Here is a 16,256-nt window from a genome sequence, read left to right on the forward strand (position 1 = left end):
TGTTCAACACTCTCCTACTGCAGCATTTTTCTAGAGGAAGTATTGAAATTCTAATCGCTCTTATTCAGTGTTCTCACTGTAACAGCTGTTGCTTTGCAATAATAAAAAATACTGTATTTTGGGGAAATAGCTACTGTTGGTCAACTCAGTACTCCTGTTATGCTTGGTTATGAAGACAGCCTTGTTTAAAGATTGTGTTAGTATCCTATACAAGGTTATAAACAAATATGGGTTTTTTTTTAAATTGTCTTTTGTTTTGTTATGGAAAAATACATGGTGTATTCATGGAGCAGCCTCTGTTAGTGTAGGACTTTGATCTTGGTTTGTATGATGTGTTATATTTAGCTTATTTCAAAGCTTTAATGAGGCTGTACTTTCTTGTGTCTTGACTCACCAGTTCCAGGGAAAGCCAATATAAATTTATGATAAAATATTTGTATTCATGGATATTCTGTAGCATTTGTTTCCCCCCCAGGAAGTGTTTGGACAGTGCTGTGTGTGATTTTTGGGGTGTCCAGAGCAGGGCTGGGAGATGGACTCAATAATCCTTGTGGATCCCTTCCAGCTCAGGGTATCCTGTGATCTTACACACCTTAAAATAACCCCAAACCCCGAGTCTGAGCAGAGCACTGGGTCAGCACACTGAGGGGCAAAGCTCTGGCTTAGTGATATTCATGGGATTCTCCTGCAGGAATATGGGCCAGGAGGTTCTTCTCTCTTTGGAAAGATCCATATCTGTTTCCTGAATAGCTGTTATTAATGTTATTAATGTTATTTTACAATGGGTGTGGAAGCTCAGTAGGATTGTGATGCTGTTTTCATCAGAGCCTTCATTTCCAAAGAAACAGCAGCTTAAGGACCTGTTTTTAAGTCATATTCATTGTCTCCCTTTTCATTACCAAAATCAGGCAGGAGAACAAAATGAGCCACAGGCTCTGTTCAGTTTTATCTCTGCAGAATAATTCCCTCCAGCCCTAATTCTGTCCTGTTCCCTCGTGCTGAGCTGCCTTTCCTCCTGCATTTGCTGGATTTGATTGAGGTTGGGGTTTGAGAACCTGAGCCCCTGTGTGCCATGCTCCCTGTCTGTTCCCTGATGTGCAGCTCTCCTCTGTTTCTCCTGCAGATGTGGAGAACTCCAGGATGAAGATGAGGAGCGCAGTGTCCGTCCGGGAGGGCCAGGGAGTGGTGCTGCTCTGTGGACCTCCTCCCTGGGCAGGAGGTAAGGAACCCTCTTGATTGGCATGTGCAAGACCCCTGGAAATGCCAGAGAACAGAACAAGAACCAAATCTGAGCTCAGAGGAACCAGATCTGGGCTCTGAAGCACTAAATCTGGGCTCAGAATATCCAAATTTGGGCTCAGAGGAACCAAATCTGAGCTCTGAAGCACCAGATCTGGGTTCTGTGGAACCAAATCTGGGTCCAGAAGAACCAAATCTGGGTCCAGAAGAACCAAATCTGGTTCAGAAACACCAAATCTGGTTCAGAAACACCAAAAATCAGGTTCTGAAATAAATGCCAAGGGAAAGAAACCAAAAGCAAAGGAGGGGGAGGGAAGTTTTTAAGAGGATTTACTTATATCTCGAAATGCCTTTCTAGTTCCTAGTAATTTCTGTGCACTTAACGTGTCTGATTTTTATGGCGTTTGCTGCAATTAATGTTGTATCTTCTGGAGTTAAATTCTGCCCAATTTCACAATTGCTGAGCCTGGATGGAGCCAGTTTTCCCTGTGAGCAGACAATTGCAGAGAGGAGATCGTTGTCTTTAACAGTGCTTGTGTCTGCCTGTTCTCTTGCAATCAGGGCATTCTGGGCTGTGATGGAATAATTCTGGTGTAATTCAAATCCCTGCTGTACTGTGGGGCTGAGAAAAGTGGATCTATGGATCCTTGGTGGGCCAAAAGTTGCTAGAACATTTTATCTCTCACTCTGCATCTTTCAGTCTTTGACTAATTGCTCTTGAGCCTCAAGTAATATTTGAAAGGAACTGGTTTTATTGTTTTTAATTGATATGGAGTGGCATTATTGAAGGGCTGTGATGTTAAACATCAGATTTGATGGCAACGACAAGGTAGTAGAAGCTAGACATTATATTCAATAATATAGGTATTGTGGCCTCATAAATTTGGCAGAGTCCAAGCAGACACAGCCATAAAGTGGCAATTTTACAACTGTCTGAGCTTGCAGAATTTTTTTCCCCTCTAAACTGATACATCCTCTTAAATCATCTTTATAGCCTTCCAACAGCTTTGTCTTTTCAGCAGCTGAGGAAATGGGTCGTTCTCCCAGCTATCTGTAAGAATTAGAATGATTAAATTTCACTCCTAGATGGAGTCCCAAGTGTGAATCCCCCCAGCTGTTGCCCAGCTGTGCTGTGTGTGGATTTACACCCAGAGGTGATGGCCAAGCTGAGGCAGCTCTGGCAAGGTGTGAGCTGTGCAACAGGAGGTGACACCAAACACGCTGCTGGTGCTGAGAGCTGTGCTTGGGAGAGGTGAGAATTCCCTCTGCAGGCAGCAGATGGGAGATGATTAACCTCCCCACACTAATTGTGGTGTTCATGCAGGAAACAGAGCTGGGTTACCAAACGGGAGGGAAAACTGGTACCAGAATTATTTCAAATTGTTGGGTTTGTTGAGAGCTGGAGGTTTAACTGTTCAAGTTTTCAGGAGACACAGATCCAGGTGGGAAAACTCCTCCTGCTCCTTGGTTGGGTGCAGTAAAGCTGCAGCAGGTGACATCAAACAGGCAGTGCCCCTGATCCAGCAGGGATAAAACATTAAACACCCAGCCAGGGAGCAAAGCAGTTTGGTAGGAGAGCAGGGCTGGTTTAGGAGCAGCTGACCTGGCCTGAGGGATGTTCAGCCCTTTCCAGATCACTGATCTGACTGTTTTTTGGTTTTTTTCCACTTTGATTCTGTATTTATTGCGCTGAGCTATCAAATAATTCCAGACAATTCTAAAAAACCTTCTCCACCTGCTTGTTTCCTCTCCCCCTCTAGCCCCCCAAAATGCTGTGCTTTTGTGTTCTGGAATGTTGTGCAATTTCTAAGATCTTGCCAACTTAATTGCACTTATTTCTTGCATTCTCTGTAAGGAGTTTGCAAGAAGAGACTTGATTAAATAGTGATTATTCCTCCATGTACAGCATTCCAGTGACAATAGAAACCAATGTTCATCCCCAAAGAAATGCCAGATCACAGTATGGAAAAAGAAAATTGCTTCCCTTCCACAATTTATCATATTTTTTTCCTTGCTTATCTTAGGCACAGATATTTACATAAGTCATATGAATGTCCCTTTTTAATGGGGAACAAATTATTCTAGCAGTTAGCAGTGGTTTTGTCCTTTTGAAATGTGCAGTTCCAGCTCCATTGGGGTGTGGACATCCAGCATTTAAACCAACAATGAAACTCTTGTTTATGAATCACAAACCAATATTTTCTGCATAGTTAGCACTTTCCCCCTTTCTGGGAACTAAATAAAACTCCCTTTTTTCACAGTCTTGTTTGGGATTTGCTGAGTGGAAGATTTGGTAAATGGCTGGCTCTGAGTGTGAAGACTTTCTCCCCAAATAGTTTTCTGATTCAGGCTGGTTTTATGTTAGATATTCTAAGTTGTATCATAATTGAGCACTGATGTTTGGATAATTAAGGTGATCATCTGTCAGCGTTCTGCATGGCCATGCTGCTGGATCTTTTCATTCTGTTGCACAGAACCTGTTAAAATATCCTTTCTTTTGCACAAAACAATCAGTAAATCATCTCACCCACATATTCAAAAGATAGAATGACATCAAAAATGGATTTATGTTGATCTCCTGCTACTTTTCCAGTTGTTACAACCTTTAAATTGCACTGAATTCTCTAAAAATATTTTGACTTTCTGCTGTTCAAGTCTTTAATGATTCCAAAGGGCTGTCGATCCAACAAACATCTCAATATCCCAAACTCTGTGTTGGACACACTTGATGTGCAGCTGGTTAAAAAACATTCATGTGATGCTAATTTTTGCCCAATCTGCCAAGAATGGAAAAGGCTAGACATATGGAGATCTAAAAATGATTTTTCTCTGCTATTGATTTTGTTCCAAAATTGCTATCTAACGAGTGACAAAGCCCTCAGTAAAACAAATCTGCAAGTTCCTGTAGGGTTTTACCTCCTGTTACAACTGTACTCTGCATTGTGATTATTGTGTAGCTGTTATTTCTAATTCTATATATTGTGATTTATGTTTGTTTAGAACAGTTCGTTTTCCTCATCTGACATTGATTTTGGATTTATGAGGTATTTTTGCTCTTCTAGAGAGGAGGAGGCAATGAGGCATAGTCTTTTTATGTTGTCTGGGGTGGTTTAAAGCTGCTTTAAACACAGAGAAAAAGATGATTTTTAATGGTAGAAGTGAAGATTTACTTGATGGTTATTTGAACATTTCCGCAAATTTTAGTTTGCCTGGAAAAAAACAGGCATTAGTTGTACATTGCTGTACTTCCTGCTAAATTATTCTTATGTGGAATGTGACCATAACTCAGGAGAATTTAAATAAATAACGAGAATTTTTGTGGAGCTGAACTGTTGCTTGGAAATGGCAAGGAAGTTCTGCTTGTCTTCAGTTCCTAATTAGCCTTGTGTGCTGTGTGTTCCCATTTCATGCAATATGGCAGGGATGTTCCTCCATGGATAAAGCAGCAAGGAAATGTCCTCCTTCTCCATATCATTCCCTGATAAATGTAGGATTAATCCATAAATGAGAGTGGATTTGAAGGACAGGGATCAATTCAGCTCACGGCGTGTGATGTCAGAGTTGTGACAAACTGATAGGAAATAATATCAGATCATGGAAAAATAATCCCAATTTATTGCTCAGTGTTTGCTATGACAAATCCTGCAATGAATAATGTCGTGTCTGTTCCAAAGGAATATTTAGACTTGCAAATTTTTCTGCTCGTGTCTCTTGCGTTGCCATTTGGAGACCTGCAAGTTCCAGCAAGGCTCTGCTTCCTGACTAACATGGCAGGGAGAGAGCCTCAGATGCCAGAAATATCTGGATACTTTGCTTACTTCTTGTCTGCAGCTCTTGAATAGCAATGTGATGTTTTTCAGGGAACTATGAGTTGAATTTTACTTGTTTGGCTTGGGAAGCATTTCATACCCTTAGAGCAAAGGTAAACAGGTGGAGCTCCAGAATGGGATTTCTGCTGCACATCAGTGTTTTCATAGCATTGCATCCTAGAAAGGTTTGGGCTGGAAGGACCTTCAAGATCTCACATCACCCCTGCCCTGGCAGGGACACTTTCCACTGTCCCAGGTGCTCCAAACCCCATCCAACCTGGCCTTGGACATTCCAGAGATCCAGGGGCAGCACAGCTTCTCTGGGAATTCCATCCCATCCCTCTCCACCCTCCCAGGGAACAATTCCCTCCCAATATCCCATCCCATCTCCCCTTTCAGGAGGTGAAAATCACCCTGGTTTCCCACCTTTGCTTTCTGCTTTGGTTGCAGCTTGTGGATGACACACATCTGGAGCTGAGCAATAAATCACACTGGCAGAGCTTCTTGCACAGAAATGCATTCTGAGGAGAGTGGGACCTTGAATATTGCAAGAGCGATGGCCTTAGAAATAGTTCCACAGTGTTCTTTGTGCTCTTTCAATCTGCCAAGGAGAAATGGCGTTTTTATTTAAAAATATATTTTGCGATAGTCCTGCTGGTGTCCTCATCATCATCTGCACAAATTTCAGCTGACAGCTTGAAATCAAATGGTACCTGAGAGACACTTACAGTTGTCCGTACGAGGGAAAATAATACATGTTCACAGCTGGGTTTGCCAATGATTTCTATCTGCCAGAGCATTATTTTCACCACCAGGAACAAACCAATGCTGCAGAGACACTCTGCTATGCACTTGGTCAAATGCAGTCTTTCTGAAGCACTTTTTCCTTTTGATAAAGTTGTTCCAGGCTAAATTAATATACCTTATTTATATATTTGTGCACCATCTGCAGTTACTTCACAGTGCATGTTTTTCAGCTGACATGGAGGTGTGTAACTGACCTGAGAAGCTTTTAGCAGTTTCTTACCCTGAAATCTCACAGAACTCTTTAACTCCCTGTTCCATTATGGGGTAGCTGTTGGAAGAATGGAGGGGATGGAAAGAAAGAGGGAGAGGTGGATTGGGAAGAACCAAATTGCAAGGAAAAATAGCAGGTTGAACCTTTTCACTTACCCACTCCCAGGTATCTCAGTTGTGCCTTGGGGAAAAGAGGAGAAAATTGGAGAAAATAACTGCGTTTGGCTCTTCACCAAGTTTATTTTTATCCCTAAATTGTGACTGTGGGGTATTTCTCCTTCAGCTCTTTATTATCTTCTCTACTAAAATATTTGGGATTTTCATTGGGAACAGGATAATTGATTAGGAAGAGGCAGGAGGGAGATCCCAGCTGATCCCAGCACTAGGAACAAGAGTGCCAAAAGGAATTTTTGTTTTTCCCAAGGGTTTATCAAGTACCTTCCCCTAAAAGAGTGCAAGAGTATCACATGAAAGTGTCACTAATTACTGCTTCCACATGTAAATATTGGTGCTTTACTTTGAAAATTGACTCCTGGGTATTTCCCTTAGTTTATGTCCCTAATATTTAACATTCACAGGAAATCAGATTTCTTTTAATTCAGCAATAAACTAAACTGTCGCCTTTTTATCCTCAAAATTATTATAGGCAGGAAGCAATTTTAAATACTTCCAACTATTGAAAAAGCACAACAGAGCCGTTGAAAATGCTCTCAGCAATTAAATGTAAAGTTCTGGGGAGGTGATTAAAAGAACAATTTGTCACTTGAAATGGATCTGGCTAATGGGGATGTATTTACATTTTGCTTCCTAAAGCACTTTCTGACTTTTCTGCCTACTTTCCAGAGTGGGAACAGTGTGATCAGAGCCAGGACACTTGGAATGGCACAGCGAGTGTGGAGCAATTAGTGCAGCAATGAGATAAAGACACGGATCAGTCTCCATCCCAAACTGCTCCGGGGGAAGCCAAACGGGGAGTTTTGTTCAGCAGTTTTGTCAGCCTTTCTCGTTAACATCTGGGCTTCCTGGGGAGCACCAGGGGGTGTTTAACCTGCCAGCTGAGGAGCAGTTTGGGATTCAAAAGGGTCGTTTTTGGGGGTGAAAGCTGCCCCTGGCCAATGGTCCCAATGTGGCTGCAGAGCCTTGTGCTGAGTCCTTCTCCAGGGAATGAACCCTGGGGAATTGGGCTGGCTGTGGGGGTTTTGGTGTTAATAAAGAAATAAGCTGTCAGTCTGGAACATTTGTGTCCCAAGGGTGAGCTGAGGAATGGGGATGCTTTAATTCCAGTGGTGAGCATTGCTTTTGACACTGCTTTGAGCGACTTAGAAAAGCTCCAGGAATTGCTGAGTGTAGGGAAGGAGTGACCTTGAGTGGCTGTGTGACATCCCTGGGACATCCTTGTGACATCCCTGTGAGCACAGGTGACAGAGCACTGTCTGCAGCTACCCCTTGTCCACTCCTGTGGCTGGGGGCCAGCAGAGAAAAAACACAATTTACCACCTTGGGAGAATTACATCTGTTTTTGTATCAACCTAAAGCTCATTTCAACATCAGAAAAACGAGCAGACTCTCACCCTACCCCGTTTAAAAATGAAAATTCAGTTTTAGCCTGAAGTGGGAACCTTGCAACTTCAGCTGAAAGATTTCAATATTCTCATTAAATGAGTAGATTGAAATGGTGAGATGCTGTGTGTGTCTCACGCTGCTCTCATTGTTCTGGGCTGTTCCAGACACACAAGTTGCATGGCTGATTACCTGCACAGCAGGCTGAAAATTGATCTGCTATATTTTAGCTATAAAATAATTCACCTTTTATGCCAAAACAATTAATGTTATACATTAGTTTCAAATCAGAGTGTTTCCATTATACTCCGGAATAAAGTTAATTTCTCGGGATGCTTTTTCTAGTTGCCCTTGTATTCCCATCATGCAGTTTACATTTTGTATAAACAGAAATTCAGCCAAAACAGATATTCTGCAGAGTTCAGCTGAAGTTTCACTGGTTGGGAAAACATTGCACCTATTTTCAGCAGATCCTCACTGTCTCATCTTACTCCTGGTGGCCACAATCCAAGCCCTGCTCTAGAGGTTGGATTTGTAAATGTCATTATTTTCATATAGAGAACATTACAAGAAGTAAGCTACCAACCCACAGTTTGTTCTCTGAAGTGTGGCTGCAGCTAAAAACTTTCTAATTATCAGTGATAGAACAGTTTGATAGAACAATCCAGCAGCCCAGGATGCCACTCAGAAATGCACAGTTTAGTTTGTTTTTTCCCAGCTGAACCCACCTGGGATAGTTTTTAACTTCTGGGCATTGAATGTGTGCGAGAATATACCCTAAACCCTCGAAATAACAAAAAGTTTCTCTCAGATAAAATCCTCAACTGTTTTTCCATTGCCAGAATGATGCCATTTGTGACAGTGGCACCTCGTGACATTTGCAGCTCCAGTTTACCCATTTGTTGTTGGAGCACATAAACACCTTGTCCTACGCCTCCAGGGCAGAAAGCTTTTATTTGGGAAGCAACCTTTAACGTTTGCCAGAAGAAATGAGGGAGATATTCTTTATTTTATGGCAGGGAGATTGCCAAGAGCAGCTGGTGCTTGGGGCTCTCCTCAAGGAGGATGGGGTGGGGAACTGAGTGGAGGAAAATTGGCCCAAGGAAGAAAGGAAAAGTAGTTAAGGAGCAGCTTGAAGGTGATTTATGTAAAATAAACCAGATTATACCCCTCACATTCCTATCTCAATCCCACAATGATTTGCCTGCAGGAGATGAGGACAGTTTGCACCCAAGAGCATCCTCTGGGATATTAATGCTCTTTTACCCTATTAATTAATTAATTCCCTGCTTTGAAATAATTTGTTTGCACTCTCCTGGAGGTCCCTGTAAATACAGAGCTGTAGCAGGGGTGATCAATGGACATTTTTGTGGTTGATTGTCCCAAAAAACCCAACCTGAGTGCTCAGTGTGATCTCTCAGAGCTCCTCCCTAGTGATGCTCATCCACAAAGAGACTTTGCTCCATTTTCTGCCATTTCATACAGTTTGAGCTAAAACTGGCCCAAATGATGAGCTAATTGATTTCTGCCTTAATTATGGAGTCTGTCATTATCCTCTCCAAATCACTGTTACTTTTCTATTATTTTTAACTCTAAGGTAGATCATTCAAAAGAGCTGTTTGCTGCAAATTTCCATGTTTTTAATTGCAGTTTCTGTCACTGCTAAATCCTGCCTGATTGCTTTCTTGCACACCGTTTTGCAGAAGCCATCCTGTGGGATAGGCAGAGAGCCAGCTGGAGACAGAAAATACCAGGATATTTCAGCTTCCCCTTGTGTCTCTGGTGCAGAATATTGTAAATTCTGGACTGTGGAAGTGCAGGAAATAATTAGGATTTAGGTGTCAGTGAGCAACATGAAACTTCTTTATGTTTGGTGGTTTGTTTTTTTAAAAACCTCAAAGTATTTTTCAGTCACCCAAAAATCAAGAGTTTTCATTTCTGACCAGGTTTATTCATGGAAACACCCACTTGATTCATTCAAATCCAATTAGTTTTGAGCATTTTAAATCTCTTTCAGAAGAATATTGCTCACATCACTCACCTGTGGCTGTTCTAGAAATCCCATTTAGGTGTGAATTTTGGGGCTGACAAATACACATTGGGCAGTGATGGTCCAGGAGACCATCCAGAGCTGTTACTGAGTATTCATGAAAATAGTGGATAAAATGAACTTCATGAATTGTCCTTCTCCTTTTGAATCAGAGGTTTGTGTGCCTTTTTTTCCCCCCAAAACTTTTTCCTTTTTTCACTTTTTTCCCCCCCAAAACATTTCTGCCAACTTCCTGAATTTAATCACAGCTGTGGATTTCCACATCTTCTCTTGTCGCTTAAATTCTCTTTACAAGAAGTCAAATCACCTTGGTGCTGTAAAAGGTCTCTCAGTGATGTGTTGCAGCCTCATTAGAAGAAAATGTGTAATATAATTTAAAGCCACTTTTTCAAAAAGATTTGCATGAATGTAACTTGACTTTGAACATAGTTAAAAACAAAAAAATGCGTGGGGTTTGCACCATTATTTTCCTTCAGCAACCACAATTTGGGGTTTTTTTAAGGTTCATAAATAGCAGGAAATGACCCTGGTAAACCTCAAAGGCCGTGGTGATTCAATTATTGAATTTCATAGAAAAATTCAAGTTTTAAAAATGACAGGTAATTTTATAAGCCTTTTTTTAATTGAGCACTTAGGTGCACAAAAGGCCTGGAACAGTGTGAACATGCTGAGTGTGTTGGAGACTGCACAGTAAATAATAATCAAATAATGCAAAATAAAGAGAAGCCGCCAACCAAGACGTAGTAAACAAATAAAAATTGACTAATAACTGTAATTTCCAATACCTTTTCCATGTATGGTTGCCAAATAAGGAAAAAAATGCATTGGAAAGCAAAGGCTTAGAACTCAGAGGAAGCCCAGGAGAGACATATTGCTTCCATTTATAATAGAAAATCAACTGAAAACTTGTAATTGACAGAAAGGGACTCAGTTGGTGTCCCTGGAGGTGCCCTAAGATCAGCAACAGGCAAATGGTGTAAACATAATAAATCACACCACTAGTTGTTTAATATGATTTTTTTTTTTTTTTTTGGGGAAAATAAGAATACAATTTTGTAAAGGCCAATAAATATAAAATGAGGTAGTGGTTGTGGAGCACAGGGAAAGAAACACACTGCTCCTTTTTTTTTAAGAGAATCAATGAAAATATTTGTTGAATGGGGAATTAGGTTTCTAGGAGTTTTTATTCATAGGCTGTTGAAGGATCCAATTAAACTGGAATAGACTTTGCATGGCTTTGGTAATCCCAGGGACTGATTTCTGTGGGTTTACTCCTGATTTAACCCCACAGAACAGGAATGAAATGAAGTTTCTTATTTTCCTGCTGCATCTCCAGATCTTTCCATCCCCTTGCACTGTTTTGGACATCCCTTTTTCTGCTTTTGTGAAGCATAAAATAATATTTAGAGTAAGGAAACACGAGTAGCTGAATAAATAGCAGAACCAGTAAAGCCTGGTGTCACCCTCTGCTGTGTCTTGGGGATGTCTGGGTTGGATGTTGAGCTGAAAATGGGGTTTTTTGGTACCTGGCTTGGTGTGCAGCCTCTTCCTCAGCCCTGGGATCACACTATCCACCCAGCTCTTCTGTAGAAAGAGTTCTACTCTATTTTCTAGTCTTTCCCGTTTAGAAAAACCCTACATTCCTTGCTCCCTAAAAGACCTTGTAGTCCCCTTCAAACTCGTCAGGTGCTCTCTTTCTTTTTTCCCCTTTAAGAATAGTTTTAAATTTATTTTTTCTGTCGGAACTGGTTGATGGATGGAGCAGTGCCAGGCCAGAGAGTTCTGTAGGAAGGAACTGTAGAGAAAACCATCCCTTCACTGAGGAGATGCTGCAAGTCCACAGAGGTGATGATCTAACAGATCTTCTCCACCCTAGATGATCCCATTGTTCTGGTTTTTTTCAGCCATAAATATTTCTAAATCTGACAGAAGTTTAACTCCTGAGCAGAGTCCTGGGACTGTTAATGGTTGACACACGCCACTGCTAGGAAATTATCTTAATGGGAGAGGTTTAAATATTGATAGAAGAAAATGAAATGCAGTTTAACGATCAGCCCTTTCGTTTGATGCCCTTTTTGCATTAGGCAGCCCATAAATATTTCAATAATTTCATTTATTGAGTGTTTATTTTTTCATCTCCACCATCTTACCTCGTGTTAAATTGTCCTGTTGGCTTTGGCGGGCTGGGGAGGAGTTGAGGAGGTGTCACCTCTCCCAGATGTGTGTCACCTCTCCCAAATTTGAATCCAAGCTGTGCAGCAAGGGATGATCTCCATTTCCTGGGGCAGTGCTGTGCTGCACTCACTGTGACACCAGCAGAGGTCAATCAGGCTGTAATCAGCGCTAATTAGCGCTCACAGAAGCTGTGATCTTTGTGTGAGTGGCACGAGGGTGAAAATTATTCCTTGCCTAAAACACCATTAACAATTAATTTCCTTTGATCTGTAGGAAGTGAGTGAGACAAACACGTGGCCTTGCACAGGAAGGGGATTTTGCCAATTAAAATTGGGCACACGAAGCTCAGAAAAATAATAAATTTGGTGAACGTTTTGCCAAATCTCTTAGTTTATCTTTTGAGTTGTGGGTTTGTTTTATTTTCCTTTCAAATAATCGTAATGGATGGTAGGGAAGACTACTTTGCCACATCATGCAGATTTTTTTTTAATGGAGCTTTTATGGATTTTTGGTATGAAAAAATCGTTTTGCTGTGTGACGAGCCCTGTTGGGAATTTAGTTTCTTCTGACATTCCCTTCACATGGATTCTCCTGTCCTGTTTCTACCTGTTGAGCATCTGGCTGAGTTCTTAAGTAGCTACTGAATGAATAATCTTTCTGTTTTATCAAAGTTTGGTCTTGTTTTTGCTGTCTGCTCCTATTTTGATGCATATTAAATTTTAAGAGAAAAAGATAAGAGATTTAAACTAAACCTCTACCCTTGTGTAAAGCATTGTGGATTTCTTTTGCCTTTTCTGTTGGAGGAGGTTAAGAATTTGGTGATAAAAATAGGGGGTTTTTCTAGTTTCTGGTACTTCTTAAAATCTTTTCTCAGTCATTGGCTCTATTCATTACACCATAAATTATTGAAAAACAACGTTATAAAACACAGCAACAACCTGATACTTGAAGCAAAAAAACCGAAAAAACCCCATCAAACATACTTTCCTCTGTTTCCTCCCGCCCAGACCTGTCGTTTGCGTGGATCTTCAACGAGTACCCCTCGTTTGTGCAGGAGGACAGCCGGCGCTTCGTGTCGCAGGAGACCGGGCACCTCTACATCGCCAAGGTGGAGCCGTCGGACGTGGGCAACTACACCTGCGTGGTGACCAGCGCGGCCACCCAGAGCCACGTGCTGGGCTCCCCCACGCCCCTGGTGCTGCGCACGGACGGTAGGGCAGCTCTGGGGTCTGGGGATTGCTGGGAATTGCTGGGAATCAGAATTCCAGGCGTTTTGGATTCTTAAACCGTCGCTTTCCGCGCGTTGTCGCGATATTGGCGGCTTGGCGTGATGCGTTAGGAGTTTAGCCTCTGAGGTTTTTATGTGTCTATAATCCTAGGATTCTGTAGTGTAGAACTCTAGGGTCCATTTTTAGACAAAACAATTCCTCTCTAAGCCCAAAACTCAAGGTCACCTCGCTATCTGAAGCCTCAAGATAATGTAAACAGTGAACTGGGGGGAGAAAACTTGGAGTGATTGACTTCATTACCTGAAGCTGTAATTGTAGTTTGCATATTCCCTGGTATGCAAATGGATAAAACTTACAAAGTATGAAAAACCTGTGACTCGCTGTCCATTCTGGGTGTAGCCACTGGGTGAGCTCTGAATGCCCTAAATGCCCCTGAAGGCATTCAATAAATTTAATTGCTTTTTATTCTCTTAACTTTGTTTATCCTCTGTTTTAGGTAACCATCAGGCACCAATATAAACTCTTTTTTTGCTGCCTGCTCCCCCTCCTAACTCTGATTTCACTGTGCTTCCCTTTAGAAGGAGAGAGTGAGAGAAATGGATTTGATGTTGAATTTAATGCAAAAAAAAGGTCTTTTGAAAGTTACCTCTCTCCGTTGTCTTGCCTAGGTGTGATGGGAGAATATGAGCCCAAAATAGAAGTTCAGTTCCCTGAGACTCTCCCAGCAGCCAAAGGCTCCACTGTGAGGCTGGAATGCTTTGCACTAGGAAAGTAAGTTTTTGATTTCATCCATGCTGAAAAGGTTGAAGCACATTAGGGTTCAGCTGCACAAGAGCTGTGGGGTTCTGGAAGTTGTTTCCAAACACCTTATTTTGATCATCTCAACTCCTGCCTTGAAATAAGCAGGCAGAGAGTCTTGGAGTATATTTTGGTTTTGTTTGGAATTAAGATGTGTGTGTTGGCAGCACAGGAATTCACGTTTCATTTCAGTTTGAGTCAATCCAGTGTTGTTTTGCATATGATCTTTGAACTAAGCCTCTTTTCTCTGTGCAGAGAAATGGTGATCAAGTCTGTGAGAATGTTGTCTGAATTTTCCTCTTAAATGTGTTTGATGCTTTCATAATACTCTTCTTCCTTTATAGCCAAAATAAAGATTAAAATGCATTTCTCCTCTGAATGATGCTTCACACACAACTAATATCTTTTCTCTTTCACAGATGATCTGAGAATGCATTTATGTTTCTGTAAATGTATTTACTCACCACTGTGTGGTTTGTTTGCAGGCAGCTCTGTCAGGTGCTCACAGCAGACTGATAACTTGATCACACACTATTGCTTTGGCTCCCCGGCGAGGGGAGGGAAACTTTGCAAATCAGGGAATAAAAGGCTGCTGGAGGATGGCAATTCCAAAAGACTTGCCTGGATTCTCCCTCCATGCAAGCCACTGATAAATCTCACCCATCTTTAGGGGAGGCCAGTGCTGGTTTACAAGAAATTTTGCAATTATTGGGCGTTCACAGAGTTATTCCTGACAAATTTGGTAGAGTAGGAATCAGCAGGGAATGCAAATCAGGTGCCCAAGTGTCTGACCATCTGTCATGTTCAGTGTGATCACTGCTTTTAGCACAGCCTGCAAGCCACTGCTGAATTTAGTTTGCTTTAAGTATCTCATTATGACAATCAAGGACTTTGAGCAAAACTCTTTAAAATCTCATTACTCTCTCTTTAGCCCCGTGCCTCAGATTAACTGGAGAAGAACTGACGGGCTGCCGTTTCCAAGTAAAATAAAGCTGAGGAAATCCAATGGCATGATTGAAATCCCTAATTTCCAACAGGAGGACGCAGGGCTGTATGAGTGTATCACCGAAAATTCCAGAGGGAAAAACGTTGCAAGAGGACGTCTCACCTACTACGGTAGGAAACTTTCTCTGCCCGTGAAATACAAAGTGCTCTGCTGTTCTGGGATTTCCAGCTCCTGCAGCACCATCAGGCTTTTGGGATTAAAAATCCCTGGCATTTGAAGTGCTCACAGAAAATGAGAACTTCTGCACCAGTTTCTTGGTAGGATTTTTAAGGAATGTCTTAACGCTCACAAGGGTTGCTGAGAGTGAAGCAGAGAGTGCTTGGGCTTGTTTTTACCTATGATGGAAAGACTTTTCAAACACTTCTTCTTGGTCCATTGGTGCAAACCTTCAATTTTCAGTCAATTGGATTTATTTGGGGGATCATTTAGGCCTCACATTTATGGGAAGTACGAATTTTATCTTGCTTTGTGAAAAGATTACTGGTGGATGTTCTCAATCCTGTGCTTTCAAAACAGCCAATTCTATTTTCGAATGAGTAAATAAATGGGAGGATATAATCCACTATAGGAAATGAAATAATATGAAATTTTATAGCTGGAAAAAAAGGCAGTCTCATGTGCATTTAGGGCTATAGAGTGAAATGAGTATCAGCAAAGCACACTGGTGGTGGTGGTGTAAAGCGAGAGTGATTTGCAACAAAGTGGTAATTGCCAATTTTTGTTAAAGCCAGATCTCAGCAAATATAATTTTCTTTACTTCAATGGCAATTTAAACAGTGTTTCTGACTCTGCCTTGGAATGTTTCCCTCCTGTAGGAACAGTTGAGCAAAGAGATGGGTTTTTAGTTGTATAAAGGCACAGAGCACAGCCCCTCTGCAGCTGGGAAAAAGTTCTTTACTCCTCTGTGGGGAGCTGCTGATGGGTAGAACACACAGAGATTTTAGCCCATGGAGATTGTAGTTTGAGGCACAGTAGGTTTTATAAGAAAGAAGGAAAGGAGATTTCCCCCCCTGTCAAATCCCAAATTAGTCTTTGCATTGAGTGAATTCCCTATTGCTGGAAATGGTCAAGGTCAGGCTGGACAGGCGACTTGAAGCAACAAAATTTTCCTTGCCTTTATTGTAATTAGGACTTTTTGAGAAATCCTACAAATAACAAAGGATGAAAATTCCAAGCTGCTTCACCTGCCAGTGTCCTCTGCCATTCCAGACTTGGCACTTTGCATTTGGTTTTATGAAAACCTTATTTGCTGCTTGAAATTTCCAAAATTGTGTTTTTTACATCAGTTTGGTTCAACGTTCCTATTGCAGTGTTCAACCAGGGCAATTGTGAGATACATCAGTGTAAATTACATATAAAATAGAGTAGATTTG

The 16,256-nt window shown here is 41.4% G+C and overlaps 1 protein-coding gene across 1 annotated transcript in view; it reads left to right on the forward strand.

The window, feature by feature from the left end:
* The window catches only part of CNTN3 (contactin 3), an 89,266-nt gene that overhangs the window by 42,968 nt on the left and 30,042 nt on the right, over positions 1-16,256 (forward strand). The window contains exons 3-6 of the mRNA XM_085072269.1: positions 1,124-1,219; positions 12,858-13,061; positions 13,748-13,850; positions 14,809-14,993. Of these exons, the coding sequence (XP_084928395.1) occupies positions 1,124-1,219; positions 12,858-13,061; positions 13,748-13,850; positions 14,809-14,993 (588 nt within the window). The remainder of the gene's footprint in view (positions 1-1,123; positions 1,220-12,857; positions 13,062-13,747; positions 13,851-14,808; positions 14,994-16,256) is intronic.

Source organism: Lichenostomus cassidix, chromosome 12 (genome assembly GCF_008360975.1).
Source record: "Lichenostomus cassidix isolate B80296 chromosome 12, HeHo_3.0, whole genome shotgun sequence".
NCBI lineage: Eukaryota > Metazoa > Chordata > Aves > Passeriformes > Meliphagidae > Lichenostomus > Lichenostomus cassidix.